The 15,777-nt window shown below is 40.5% G+C and overlaps 1 protein-coding gene across 5 annotated transcripts in view; it reads right to left on the reverse strand.

Annotated features, from left to right (window-relative positions):
* The window catches only part of ARHGAP20 (Rho GTPase activating protein 20), a 75,063-nt gene that overhangs the window by 12,286 nt on the left and 47,000 nt on the right, over nucleotides 1-15,777 (reverse strand). For all 5 annotated transcript variants that reach the window (XM_053385804.1, XM_053385803.1, XM_053385806.1 and 2 more), the window contains exons 3-8: nucleotides 13,364-13,534; nucleotides 7,121-7,270; nucleotides 5,222-5,263; nucleotides 4,719-4,803; nucleotides 2,521-2,598; nucleotides 1,488-1,554 (exon numbers count right to left, since the gene is read on the reverse strand). In XM_053385804.1, coding sequence (XP_053241779.1) covers nucleotides 1,488-1,554; nucleotides 2,521-2,598; nucleotides 4,719-4,803; nucleotides 5,222-5,263; nucleotides 7,121-7,270; nucleotides 13,364-13,534 — 593 coding nt within the window. The remainder of the gene's footprint in view (nucleotides 1-1,487; nucleotides 1,555-2,520; nucleotides 2,599-4,718; nucleotides 4,804-5,221; nucleotides 5,264-7,120; nucleotides 7,271-13,363; nucleotides 13,535-15,777) is intronic.

Here is a 15,777-nt window from a genome sequence, read left to right on the forward strand (position 1 = left end):
TCTCCCTTGTTCTTTTATAATGGCAATGACACCCACCTGAGAGGTGCCCAATCTGATTTCTGGCAAGTTCAGGCTGAAAAAAAGCCCTTCCTCTAAATTACATTTCTACCTCACCTTTTATCCAAGGAGCTTAAGATGCCATACATAGACCTTCACCCTCACAGCAACTATGGTAGGCTAGGTTGAGAAAACATGACTGACCCAACATCACCCAGTGCACTTCATGGCTGAGTGGGGATATGAACCAGGATCTTCTGAGTCCTAGCCCAATGCTTTAGCCACTACACTACACAGTCTTGGACTGGATCTGAGTATAGATCTGTCAACTGCTACTAGCCATGGTAGATAAATGGAACCACCATGTAGATAAACAAGTGGGGGGGGTTGTGCGGCTGCTTGGGAGCTTCCAGATGCATCTGTCTGGCCACTGCTGAGTTGCACAAGAGAAGTACATTTCAGATCACAACAAATATGAACAGCCGAGGCACTTTATGGCTCCAAAAGGAAAAGGAGATATTCCAAAATTAATTCAAACACATCCTGTCTAATGTTGGAATAGCACGCTTGATCACTTCTGTGAAATTTTGCAGAGGATTAATTGTTTGAAATGTACTTGGAAGCTATGAAACCGGAAATCTGTTTGTGGGTGTAATGGGAGTCAGAGAACAAAGCTGAAGTAACAAGGGCCACCAATTTGGCTTCTGATCTGCATCTGTGCAACTCCCACTGCAAATCAAGTAGAGATGGAAACAGGGCTCTAGGTAAGCTTCTGGGGGAATGTAAAAAAGGAGTATCACTTTAGTATCTGGCACAGTTTCAATAAGAGACAATTATGTTCTAACTTTCAGGGGAAGAGATTCTGTGAACTCAACGTCCTTCCATCTGCTTTTCAAGACTGTTCCTGATATTTTGCACCAACAGATATAGAATTAAAGAACACGGGCAGAATCTAAGAAGACAAATGGGTATCTTTCTCGATTAAAATGTCCAGGTTATTAGTAATCAAGCAGTACTACTATTATTAAGAGCCTGTAACTACAATAGCTCTTAACTGCAAGGGTGGGGGGAGGATGCTTGGATTTCATTGGTCAATTATTTATCTTTAGTGATGTACTGGCAAACACACCACCATCCTAGACAGTTTTACCTACCTAGTTTGCAGAAACAAAAAAGTGGATCTAGGCCTGCATTACTATCCGTAGGCCTGTGCCTCCTGTAAGATGGTTGTCATCTTCAGCGGAAAAGGACTAGCCACCCTCCCAAGGGAACTTCAATGGACTGATCTCATATTTGAAATCCCAAAGGGAGAACACCATAAAAATTGCTGGCTCTCCACAACCAAACTTGTGCACGTAAGGATTGGGCTTCCTTTTGGTCTTTTGTGTGTGTGTGTGTTGCTTGCTTTTGGCTGTTGCTATGTGCTCATAAGCCCTGAGGAGGGGACAGGATAGAAAAGAAACTAAAAAACAAACTTCCCAGAAACTTACCAATAAGGGGATATGGAGCATCTTCTCTACCAGAATTCACCCAAAGCTGATATTCTTTTTCAGAGCCCTTTAAAAACACAATCACACAGGTATTGCAATTTGTTGTTTGTAATTCTATATTGAAGAAAACCAAATAAAACTAAAATAAAGAAATGCAATTCCACAGTTAAGGCAGCTCCTATTATACAGGGCAGTCACAGAAACTGGTACTATGCTTTGTGGTTTCCTGCTCCCAAGAGTACGGAAATATGCAGCAGAGTGGTATTAGAAGATGGGGTATTTTATGCTAGGTATTACATAGGTGAAGGAAAGAAACGTTATGTCTTTGATGGTATCCCCATGGCTCTTGGTCTTCTTTAAAATACACGTCTTGCACCATGGATGCTACTTCAATACCACTGCAGGGTTCACTTCAGTGGCCTGCAGACCATGCAGTTTCTTTTCCCCACAGAATCAGTGCTCAGAGCCCAATGCGATTGTCCTGCTATTTATACACCTGGCTCTGAAACAGAGACCACAGCTAATGGAAGGGATTCCTACAATGCAGGGTGTACAGCTTTGGCAATTCTTAACTCTGACCAAAGAAGCAAAATTAAGGCAAGAGGAAGAATCCCAAATCATTTCAGGCAGGACAAATTGCTTTATCCAGACTCCAGCTACAATCTTGGTCCAGAGCCCCACACTGTAGGTTTTGTACATATTGCATGAGTTCTTGCGCCAACTGAGGCTTTAGAAGTGGGTGGCTAAGTAGAAACAAGAGCCAAGCCTTCCTCTACAGACAGATTCATTAAGGCAAAGAGGAGGATTGTCTTTTCTGCTGAAAAGAGATTGGGGGGGATTAAAACTCAGAAAAATAAATATGTTTCCTCTGGGTCCTGTTAATGTTCATTCCCCCACCAATGATTTTTCCTGGTGGCCCAAGTTAGAGAGTGCTATAGCTTTCTACTACCTATGGGATAACGTAAGCACACATCCGCCAATAATGCAAGTTGTTAAAGAGTACATTTTTTAAAATGACATCATGAAAACTCACGTTGATTCCAAGTTGCTGCAAGGCCATAAGGACTATGTCACTTGCTGTGTCTGTGTTGTTTATGGTTAAGGTTTTTGACTGTTGGGGGAGAAAAGAGGTTGAAGAGAACATTATTACCCAAATCACAGCACTTTAAAAGTAGTTAAGTACAGCATGAAGCTTATACTTTTGCAGGAGGAAATGTTAGCTAGAACTTTGATGTAATAGCTACACCCAGGAAACACACCTGATGAAGCAACGTTTAACTTTACCATATACCTTTTCGAGGAAGGGCAGATCAAAAGTATTCTTAAATAATTATATAATATGGCTGCATGGAAACCCCACTTGTGATTAGGGAGATAGAAGAATTCCATCAGAAACTGAAACCAGAGCAGAAATTCTCACAACTTGCATGTTTGTCTGAGGTCACTAACAGAAATCATGTAAGTGAATAGGAGTGCTTGATGCAATTGTTGTTTTTTCAGTCAGCAAACATTATGTGAATAATGTTATCTTCTACATTGCTTTTGACGCTTCTCTTCCACTGAAATGCACTAAAATTAATTACATAATTAACTGCAAAAGCTTCTGCCCTAGCAGATAGTGAGACAAATAAAGTAAAAAAATGTCCACAGGACCTCTCGGTTTCAGGCTCTTGCACCAGTTTTTTCTCTGCAAAATATCAAAAACAGCCTTCTGCATGAGCCACTGAAAAATAATAAACTGACAAAAAGACTTAAGCGAAGGAGTACAAACGCAGTCTATTTTTGCCTGGGGATATAGCTGAATGATCAGAACATAAACAAAGGGGGGGGGGTAACATTTTCCCAAAGCAATGACATCTGGCACACAGGAGTAGGTCAGCACATTTGCATAAGGCTTGCCTTTGGCTAGAGAATATAATAAAATAATTTGTGCTGCATATGCCTCCTCCCTAACTAGCCCTTACTCTAGCATAAAATGAAACAATTCCCCAAGATCTCCAGCTGCTCTTGCAAAAAAAGGGAAGGCGAGCTTCATAGAAAGTGTTCAGATTTTTAGGAAGCTTCCATCTGCCACTCTACTGCCTTATCAGTGGTATTTCTGGCACTACTGTGTTGTACATCAAGGATGACCAGTCCAAGGGAGCCTCCAGTGACTCAGTTGTAAAGGTTCTGAACTACTGCACAATTTTTGTGCGTACACAAAACTGACAGATGCCGTTCCCCGAACATCTCAGCTGAGTTTTGTTCAAACTGTCTTAAACGAGCATGATTGCCCTTTGTTTGGAGGATATAATCAGAAATACTTGCTTTGATCCTCAGTTCCTTATAGCCAATTTTATAATGAGCCGGAGTGATAAAAAATGAAAAAGAAGGTCATGGACCATTGGTAAAATGTGACTGGATAAAATCCCAGGGCTAGAATTCAGTTCTGAGATATACAAGGAAATTTGGGGGGAACGAGGAAGAATTAGGGCAATGCTCCTCAGCAGAATTCAAGCAGGAGACTAGAATTTTCTGAGTACCGAGTACAGCATAGGGAAAATCTCAAAGGGCTTCTGAGATGCCTACTAGAGGTTTCCTACATATATTTGTAGAAACAAGAACAGGCAGGATGCTGGGTTTCTCTTTGGTGAACTGTCTCCAACATAGGAGATAGGAGGAGACTGAGAGGAGATATGATAGCCACCGTCAAATATCTAACTGGCTGTCACATGGAGGATGGAGGAAATTTGTTTACTCCTGCTTCAGAGGGTAGGACCCAAACCACTGGATTCAAGTTACAGGAAAAGAGATTCCAACTATACACCAGGAAGAACTTTCTGACAGTAAGAGCTGTTCAACCGTGGTCATAAACCATGGTTTGTGAAGAAGCCAAGGTCATAAACCATGGTTTGAACTAGCCATAGTTTAAACTAACCAGAGCTCCCCCATGTTTGGATGCAGTAGGGAGTTTAAAAGCAGATGCTCCTGACTGCCTCCTTGCCATCATAGCAGATGAGATGGGGGTATGGTGTTCAAACCCATGGCTTGTTCATGTAATGTGAAACCATAGTCTGCAAAGACTCTGTGCTGTATTGGTTAATGGTCTTGTAAACAAACACCTAAATTTTGTTCTCGGAAATAAGCGTTACACATCATGCAGCATTTGAATTTTCACAGCTGTTTGCCAAGGAACAGGCACAACGATAGCACTGACGCGCTCTTCATTCAGTGCGGGTTATGAACACTTACATATGCGCAGCTTCCAATATCCTTTGCAATGATTTTCAACGGAATGCTCTTGGGATAGTCTTTTTCCTTCTCTTCCTTGATACGGCTGTCAAAGCAAGCAGAAATGGAGTCGTTTAACGAAACGGAGATTGAAACAACAGAATAATAAAAGGGAAAATATGTTATGCTGATGCTCTAAATGTGAAGAGCTCTTCTGAAATGGCTTGCCTCTAAAAAGCACCTTTAAAATGAGAAGGACCTCTTCTACACAAATAGTTTGATTATTCCCTTCAAATGGTAGATTTGGAGTCTGCAAAATTAAATCCTATTCAGTAAGAAAAGCTCCATCCAATTTTGCTATCTAAGCAACATGCCAGTTTCTCTAATCTACTTTCACAAAACTTTTTCAATTTCTGGAAGCAGAAAATGAAACTACATATCAACAAGATGGCAACAAGGAAGTGTCCTAGGTTCGGAATGACAGACAAGACTTTGTATGAGCTATTATGGCAAAACAGAAATACCTTTGTAGGAAAGTAAGCCACTTCTCTTTCTGCTCGATGGAACTGAAACAAAGAAAAACAAGTTTTAAATGATAGCTATGTACCACATTTCCCAACTTAATAAAAGCTTTAGAATCAAATTTTCGAAGTAGATCCTTTCCTCCATGCCCAAGCTGAGAGCTAGCTGAGAAACTAAACTGGTTGGATGAGGCCAGCTGGTAAATGGCACCAATAGCTGTGGCCTTAGCAAGCGACCCATCAATTCATGTACCTCTTGTCTTTGTATCTTTTCATCTCTCAGAAAGTGTTTCAAAGTCTCCCGTGGATTCAGAGGATGTTAAGGGAAGTATAAATTGCTTCCACATCATGCACTTCATAAATATTTGGACTTTCCTTTACAACAACTCTTGTAAAATTCTTCAAATGCCCTCTTTACCTCCCATTGTGAATGGCTTGGCTTATATAAAATCTAAAATTCCCTTTTTAACAGAGGCCATGATATTTATAAAGTCAGACTATTTCAGAGTCAACAAAAGACAGTCAAGAAAAAGTACCTATTAAAACATGTTTTTTTCATAAAATCAAAGCTACGCTATCACCATAAACCAGAATCTACTTACTCTAAAATTGTAAAAGTGGAGATCAGTGAGATTCCGATTAAGTGGGTTGTGGACTGCAGCATAGACAATCAAAACTTTTCTGTCAAATTTATTTGGCAAGAAATAAAAGAGTGCCACCTTATACATTATCTCTAGTTACAGACATTGCCATTTAGAGCCAGGCTGCCAATCTGTTTCCAGGCTTGATTCAAGGTACGTACATAGTTCTGGCCCGGGACAGAATATCTCAGAGAAAAAGCCTTCCACATACAAGCCTGCCCTATACTGTCACTCATATTCCAAGTATCTTCTTAGGGGATCCTCCTGCCCCAGTCTTCTCCACTATTGAAAGCAAAAATATAATCTTAACCTAGAATTAGAGATACCAAAGGGTATGATAAAAGCTTGGATTTATCTCAATATAATTAGACTTCATTTTGCTGTTGTTAAAAATAAAGGTTTTATTATGACTGATGAAGTGCCAATGGATTTCTAGAATAGAATGACAGAAGTTCACTGGATAGAATCCAACACTGCACAACTGTATCTCCCACTCACAAAATGGGACTTCACCTTCCTATGTTTGCCCTGAAGACCTCTACACACCCTAAAATCTGCTCCCCAACCTTTCAGAGCAGATTTTGGAGGTGACGTCCATTCCATAAGGAGAAATTCATTTCCCTCAGGCATGGACAGCAATTGATACTAGTACCAGAAGGGGTCCAACCTATCTTATGTCTTCTCATCTCTCTTGCCCTTCTTGGCTGTTAAAAGTGAATCAGAGGGGACTGACCAACTGGCTCAACTGTTTCCCTTTCCTGCTCTATATATCCATTGTGGGGACCACCAGGAGGACCTCAGTAGCATCCCTCTCCCCAGATACTCTGGAAACTGAAGCTCTGTGAGGGTGACTACAGATCTCTAACAAAAATCTCAGCAGCCTTATCAAAATGACAATTTCCAGAATCTTTTGAGAGAGGCCATGACAGTCAAACTGTACAGGCAGAAGGTCTATACCACAAATGCACCAGAAAAACCATGAGAAAAGTAAGTATGACTTGCATGTATGTAAATTATAACTTCATGTGCATTTGAAGAACTGCCACAAAACTGTTACTTTGAAAAGCAAGACCCAGAAGGAAGCTGCAGAAGGAATCATGATTCGGTACCAACTTCATTTGTGCTATGAAGGGTCTCTCATTGAGGTAATTCATAAAAACGGGTACTGGGTATTTTCAACTCTTGGTCATTCATGAACTTTAACGCTGTTGGATGAATGCAGGCAGGAAGGGGGGCAACCAATGCAAATAGTCTCTCATACCTGAAGCTGGCAACACAGTTGGTGGTGGGCCATCCTAAAACAAAAGACTTCTCCAGGTCCGTGCTACCTTCACAGACCTCTTCCAGGCAAGAAGCTGTCCACATGTCACAGAGACGCGCCTGGCTCTTCAGTTTAAAATGCAAGTGTGACCTGTAATTAAAAGAAATCTGTTATAGTACATCCCTGGCAAGTGAAGGTTAGAAATAACTATGAAACAGGCACATTTCAGCCAGCGCAATACTAAAAACAATGGACTCTGTTGGAACTACACAAAGGAGTTGCAACTGACACAGCCCTGGAGGCAAAAAGGGTGAACTAGCAGATGATCACCAATTCAAAAATGGGCTTCGTTGGACCTGACCAAGTTCTCTAGTGAAACAAAGACTGCTGCCAAATGCTGTATTTCAAGAAAAACAATGAATCCAGGAGTATATATCTGCCCTTACAAGTGGAAACAAGGGTAATCTCAAAGCCATGTCAAGAAAGGTCAGAGAATGTTCTGATGCCACTTTGGTATTCAAGCCTCTTCGAGTCATTCGGTACAAAAGCAGCTCATTAATATAAATAAAAATGAAAATGAACACACTTGCTGACCTCAGGCTCTCTGTTGTGTGTGAAGCCTGGTGTGGAAGCATAAAAAGGCTGACGTAGGAAATATGGGGAAGGTCACATGTACTTGGCCTTTCCCTCAACTCTTGTCAGATGTGCATCAATAGGACAAGCAAACTTACCACAGACATGGAAGAGACACCTGACTTGAGCATATTCACAATTTTGCTGACTATTACTTTTGCTGCTGAGATTAGTATTGATATTTCTAATTTGCCTTGCTTTTGGTTGGTTATATTGTGTTTTTATACTGCAAGCCACTTTAGACATCTTCACTTTTATATATGCAGGCCCCATCAACCAAATTGCTGATGGGAGAGTTTCTATCAGCCTTGCATTCGGAGTTTAGAGACGACCTAACTTCCAGTGGGTGTTCAAATAGCCTTCTTTAACAGTCACTTCTGTCCAGAAGTGTTTGGCTTATTGTTATCTGACGCATTAGAAACTGAGAGCATGCCTTAATCCCGCCCCCCATACCATACACACACATACCAGTCATTCTCATTATAAGGTGCTGTAGCTGATCTGTATCACAGGGTAAGGAAGATCTCACATTCAAATAAATGTGGTATCTCTCCATGTTCTCGTTATGGGGAAGGTACACATGAGCCTTAATTCCACATTCCCAGGCTCATTTCAAGAGGATTCCCAAAGGCTAAGCAAGGGCAGAATAAGCCCTGGGAGGGATAGGCAAAGTGGAATTCCTTCTTCAGTATTAGTCTAATTTGCAGTACAAACAACATAGGACACATTCAGCAATCTAGATCTCCAATGTGAAAGCACTTGACCCTTGTGGATTTCAAAGGACTGACCTACATTTATGATGCTCTTACTTTTCCAGAGCTTTTAATATCTAGTCTGTTAACAGCTGTGGCTGGATGCTGTGCCGCAGAGGAACTGGCACCAGTTCAAATATCCACAGATGTAAACATAGCTCTGGACACAACTCACTGGGAAGAGCCTCCAATGAAAACCTCACCGAAATGAACAGGAGTTGGGCAAGATCACAGCCGTTCCATTAGACAATTCTCTCAAGTTCCACTGATGTTTCCCCAGGCATTCTAGGTAGACAGCACCTTCTGAGAATCAAACTTCTGTATTCCCTATCATAGCTCCTGCTCCTAGTTGAGCATTTAATGTTGAAATTCTCTCTCTCTCTCTCTCTCTCTTTTTTTTTTTTGGTGCACCGTTCCTGGAGGTACTGCAATACCAGGTCGATGCATGGAGTGGATGGAGCAAGCCCCTATTCCATTTCAATGTTGAAATTCTCAGGCGTTAACGTGATGCAGAAAATGGCAGTGTAAATCAGCAGGAGTATAGAGCATTCCTCCCAATGAGAAATGATTACAACACTGGGAGATATTGTGGTTTTTTTAAAAGGTAAGTAAGTGGGAGATACATACATGGTTTGGAAAAACTAGATAAACAAAAGTTGATCTTCTTCTCTCATGGTATGGGAACCCAGGGCATCCAATGAAACTGAATGTTGGGACCAAAATAAGGTGCCACAAGACTTTGGTCACATCCACACCAAACCTCCCTTCTGCTATCTCAGTTTCAGATATTTCATTTCTGGGAAATGTTATATTCTTATGGCTAACTTTTTTTCCTGGCAGGGATCTTCCCAGGAAAATCTGAGGTACACAGCTTTTCCTCATCATTTTATCCCCATGCCAGGAAAAGCTTCATTTTATCTGTTAAATTTCCACATACTGAGCAGCCATTAAAGCCACAGAAGCAATATCCAAAAAGTTGGCAGCTATAAAGTTCTCTTGAACACAGAACGCCAAGCCAACAATTAATTGTCTAATTAAACAATTAAAAGCAGCTTAGTTCTTTGTTGAAACCACTTCAACACAAATTGCCTAAATCAACAACGGTACAGAGGTGGTTTACAATAATGGAGTCGGTACTAATGGCCATCTCCTAGGAGCCAGCCTCAAATAAAATCTGAATAAGAATTGACATTTCAAATCCACTAAGTAAACCTCCTACCTCTCTTTTTTTTGCAACCAATGTGAAGGGGAAAGCAAAATGTAGCTATGTTGCTCTGTTTAAAATATCCTTCCAAATCTGCTGTTGGGAAATGCCCTTATTAGGAACAAGCAGAATGTCACAAAATTGTGGAAAGATTTGAGTTCTTAGAACTCTTAATCAGGAAAGATACTACACAGGAAGGAAAAATAAAGAATAAGTATAAAAATCAAGTAGGATGTTGTAGTCATGAGATCAGCTTGTATACAAAGTTCCAAGATGCAAATTGCGAGTTGAGTATGTTCCTCCCAGGTGCTATAGATACCACATTACACACCTAGGACTATGGGCTAAAGCAACAAGAGCTGCTCCCAATTTCCGATACTATAAAATCTTGCTTGTAACCCAGATGCTCAATTGGTAATTTACTTTTAATGAGCATAATTCAAATGAACATTGCTCTAATTCCTATGGAAATAGCATATTTAGACCAGTGCTTCCAAGAGTTTCTTTAATTGCCTCTGTCCACCGCCTCACGTGTATCATTACCTCAGTTCCCCCCGCCATATCCTTTCAGTTCTATTCATCTTTGTGGTGACCATGTCTGTGAAATGCCCCCATTCACCAAAACTTATGTTCTTGCTTCCTCAGCACAGTCAAATCAGTTGTGTTCTAGACAGTAAATGTTCTGGTTGATGCTCCCATTTCTATAGCCCTCTTCAGAAATTACACCCATATGTTTGACCAGTCTGAGAGGGGGTATTACTGAATGACCCTACCCTCTGGCACCTGTACATATAGCACACCTGTAGCAAAAAAAGACTTTACAGCTGAACACGCAAGGGTGCCATGTGATAATGAACTGTGAAATGGCTCCTGGTCATGTTATATATATATATATATATATATATATATATATATATATATATATATATGTTTTATTGGTTTTAAAAACTGTGTAACATAAGTAATCAACAGAAAATAAAAATAAAAATAAAAATAAACAGACATTCATTCCATAGTTGGTGCTTGTTGTATGTAACAATTTGAAGTTGGATTCAACATGATCTCCGGTCCCCCCATTGTGGTTCCCAGATTACATTCTTTATCTGCACACTAAACTGTTCTGCCTGAAATTAATTAAAATTTGCACAGAAGCAATATGGAAGTCTGGTATTCTGATAAATGTCAACAGTTACTTTGTCATGGAGATGCAGATTGTCCCCGTCAGAATTTCTTTCTTTGAGGCATGTAAGTCACCATTCCTCCCAAGAACCGAGTCATGTAACTCCTGTCACTTCTGAGTACACAATCTGAGCCAGCCTTTGATTATATATCCTGTGTATCAGCAACAGACCTGGCAATCGCCTTTTTAATTAACACCTTGCTCTCTTCACTTTTTGGCTTTCAAAAACGTTAAGAGTGCCTCAGCACATTAGTTGTGCCAGGCAGTCTGTCAATCAAAGCCACTTGGATATGAACCTGAAAAATACAGAATATGATGTCCATATTCCTTTATCCCCACTTTTGACCATCAAGGATGCATTGGGTGAACCTATCTGTGACTGTAACAGGACTACATGCAATGTTTTCCATAGATTAACTAGATACCTTACTTTTTCGTGTATTAGACGAGGGTTTTTTACTCCAAAAGAAAGTAAAAAAATGGGGGGGGGGTGTCTTATACATGGGTAGTTGCTTCTGCAAGAAGGATCTAGCGATTGGGTGGGTAAATGGCGTCTGCTGCAAGGGCTGCTTTTCTATTGGCTGCTGCTTTGTCAATCAGGTGGATTATTTGTGGATGCATCAAGGGCTGCTTTGCATTGGCTGCTGCTTTGTCAAATGGGTGAGTTATTAACAGATGCGTCAAGGGCTGCTTTGGATTGGCTGCCACTTCAGCAATTTGGCTTGCATTGCTTGCGATTGTTAGCGTATGCCAGTTGGGTGAGTGACATTTGGTTCGGCATCCCCCCTAATTGCTCATTTTCTTAAATGTGAGCCCCCCAAAATAGAGGGCGTCTAATACATGGGGACATCTTATAGACAGAAAATTTTGGTATTTGATGTTTCTTTTCTTAAAGTACCAACCTATTTTCCCTTCTTGTCTCCTTCTTCATATTTCTAACAAAATCCTTCTTTAATTTGGCTTTGGGGTTCAGAGTGCATTTGCAACAAGTTCAAGTGGGTGTGAGTTCGGGTAAGGAAATCTATCTAGTTATTAATAATGAGTGGTTTAAAAACAAAGAGCGAGCCTATCTATAACTATCTCATAAATTGATTTATTTAAGTGAGTGGTATTCATATAAACTTTACTAGAGCAGACCCACTAAAAGTAATGGATGTAACTTAGTCATGTTCATTCATTTGAATGGGTCTGCTCTGAATAAAACTTCATTCAGTACTACTCTGCTTTTTTATCACGAGTACACCCTTTTGCTTTAATGATCTTGCATTAGCAAGACCTGTTTGGAAGATGCTCCGAAACAGAAGGTGAGAGCACCGAGGAGTCTGGGTAAGCCGTCTGTGTGCAGTCAGGCTTGACACTGAGCTTGGATTATTCACTCAGCCATACACAAATTAAATCAAATTTACAAGCTGGAGCTCTAGCATTCCAGCCTCCTGTAGTGCTTGTGGTTTCAGGCAATCCTTGGGGGTTCTTTCACATGTGATTATATGCGAGGAAGAAGCTAAGAAGGAAAAAGCCTGATGTCATACAGTAAGTGTTATACTGCCTCCCCCAATTTGGTGTATTCCCATCATCCATGGTGGAAGTGAAAAACATATGGAGGGCACCAGGTTGGGAAAGTTTGGTACAGTAGGTAGGACCATCATTGGTTTATTGATATATCACTTTTTTGCCTCCAAAGCAGTGAATAGATTAATAGAAAAAAATACAACAAAACTACCATAAATACAGATACAATTGCACAATTAATAAATACAATGAAATCATAAAATAGCAAACCCCCAGGCCCACCATGAATGGGCTTGCATGGGCTGCATTCATGCACTCGCCACCAGTGCAGCTGCCCAAGCAATAAACTTCTTCCCTGGAAACAGCTATAGTTGTGGCTAAGTTCTTACAAGAAGATGGGAGGTGAGATGGAATGCAATGCTGCAACTGACTCCTGAACTACAGTTATGCCTTCATTAGCCCAAAGTCACAGAGTGATTGGGTTTCCAAGGGGCTAAAAATGCATGCTTAAATTAGGGATCAGAGTTCTCAGCAAAGCAGGGTTGTTCTCACATTTTTAAAATAATTATTAGATGACATTTGCATTTGTAGTAACTAAAAACTGTACAGGGCCCTATTGCAACAAAAAATGATCTGGTTGTTCCTCTGTTACACGTGGATTTGTTTGTGAAAGCTTTAAATAACAATGCTCAAAAGTGACATGCTAAGCAAGTTAAATAAAAGGGCTCCTTTTAAGTGCCATGTGCAAAAAGTACATTCTTATTAATAGAACTGGACATATTTCTTACTTCCAAGTCAACAGTGGCTGTAGCTATCCCCATGTATTAGGTGTAATAAATCTGGCTAACGAAATAGTAATAACAAGGTAACTACAGGAATATTCTGAGCTTCAAACCCCAGAACAGTAGTTTGTAAAGAAAATAATCAGGAATCTCAAAGAGTCCTTTCTTCAGTACTGGACCTACTTGGGTTTGGCGACCACAAGAATATCTGAAAAGAGGAAAAGGTGTCGTTCCTGGGTCTGCAGGCCAGTCTTCAGCTGCACATGTCCATCCATAAGGAATGTTCTGCTGGGACAAATGAAGGACTGCACCAGCGGACATGTCTCTGGACTGATGGGAGAGAAGCAACTTTCCCTGTAGCAAATGTGAAAGGAAGACAGTGTGAGCTGAACCAAAGAATCCACATGCCATCCTTGTCCACACAGCAATATGAATGAAGAAACCATTTCAAATTTGAAATCCAGCTGAGAACCAAACAAGTTTCATGTACTCAGAACAGAGGTGAAATTCAGGTATCATTTCAGGGGTCAGAACAGGATTTCCTCCAAACTCTGGAAAAAAAAATCAAATCTTTGAAAATGGTCACACTCAGAAGCTATTTAGAAAAAAACGCCACAAACTCTTATTTGAATACCATTGACACCCCACACAACACCCTCCAGTGTTAATTTCACCATCAAAATTTGCTAAATTCCAATTCTTGAGTTTTATCCAAGTTTTGATTGAGTTATTGGTATCATAGATGTGTGGGGCAATATTTATTTTATCTTTGGGAAAACCCAGTTTTGGTCCCCAGCTTTCCTTTATCCAGATTTTTACACACACACCCTTCTGCATCTGGCTGTGCACACAGTTTCCCAGAATCCTCCATCCTTCCCCACCCAATCCTATTTACTGGGAGGAACAACAATCAAAACAGCTGACCACCCAAAGAACTTTGCAGGAACGTTCCCTGAGTGGAGAGACTCATGCTGTGTTTGGATGCTTCTTGGCTTCACCATCCTGGTGTTTGTTATGGCCCTTGCTGAGTGCAGCTGGATTATTCAGAGGTGTCTCATGACAATGCTGACTTGGGAAACCCTAACAGCTGGTGCTGAGAGGACACAAACTACAACCACAGGGAGGATGCGGATAGTTGCTGCCTGACTGTGAGAATCCAGCCTTATCATTTGTTTGTTGGGTCAAAAATGCTGTATTTTATTATTTCTTAAGTCTGATGAATATTTTCACTTCTACAGTGGTGAATCTAACTGGTGAATTCATAAACTAGCAGAGATTAACTGCTGACTGTGTGGGTTAATTCCCAGTTAGGTTAGCAAACAGGTTTAATATCCAGTTTGGATCAGATCTGCCATTTTTAACTACTCTGCAAAACTGACAAAACCCTTCTCTCCATATACCACAGGCCCCCTTTCTCCTTGGTTTAAATCTTCAAGGAGGAGAACAGTTAATCAAGAAACCCTGTCCTAATCTGGGTACTTATTATCTTATTGTTCTAGGTTGCATATTCAGTTCATGTAAATCAACAGGGAGGCCCAGAAGAGCGGGTCCCGCATTAACTATGTATGCAACCTTATAACACCCCCCAATCCTCTGCAACACACTAGCATTCCGCAGCAGATGTTCAAAGGTTTTTTGACAAAGTCGTATGGAAATGGAACCCTGAAGCTAAAGTGTAAAGGAAATGGCATCTGTTGAATTCTTGCTTGGCATTCTGCTGTTAAATAGGTACAGCGGGAAAACTAGAAATAAATAGCAGTCCTTCATGCAGGCTCAAGTAGAAAAAAGTACCCATTTCTGAAGACATAGGGACATTACTTCAGAAACAGGGAGAACCCTCAATTTATCATCTTTTTTCTTTTCTTCATTTTTTTTAAAAGATAGTAAATGCACAAAGAAGTTTTTCTACTCTTCTTTGCTTGGTTGCATTTGGGTCATACCAGGGTACTGAACTCAGATTATTAAGATAATGGGTTTTTCAGCATTTATGGAAACTTATTCAAGAATTATTTTTTATGGTACACTTTGGTGGCACAATGTGTTCGGGATTTTCGGTCTCATTTCGATTTTTGCCTGGCAAGTCTCCTATGTTATGTACAAAAGCAAGCAGAAATCATTAAAGCTTCAAATTTCACATGCTAAACTGGATGGTGCGATAATGTCTGAACAGTGTGCTCAAACTGGGAGGTGAGAGACAAGCAGAGGAAAGGGTAGTTGAGGTGAGGTGAACAATTTTGAAAGCCTTTATTACTAAGAAATCCTATAACAGCCAAGGTTCAGGACGTTCACAAATAGTAACTGTAACCCCAGTGGGATAATAAGCAATTTCTCCTTTTTTAATTCTTGCATTACTATCCAGGAGGGCAAATATGCATAAAGAGGGTTTTTCAGGTGCAGTGTGAAGAATGCAGCAAGTGTAGAAAGGCCCCATCTGCAGTATACATTTAAAGCAATATAACATCACTTTAAACAGTCATGGCTACCTGCAAAGGATCCATACAACTGTAATCTGTTAAGGGTGCTGAGAGTTGTTAAAAGACTAGTCCCCTCAAAGAGCTACAATTCCCAGAATTCCCTGGGAAGTGAGATTAACTGCT

This window comes from Podarcis raffonei, chromosome 4 (assembly GCF_027172205.1).
Source record: "Podarcis raffonei isolate rPodRaf1 chromosome 4, rPodRaf1.pri, whole genome shotgun sequence".
Classification (NCBI taxonomy): domain Eukaryota; kingdom Metazoa; phylum Chordata; class Lepidosauria; order Squamata; family Lacertidae; genus Podarcis; species Podarcis raffonei.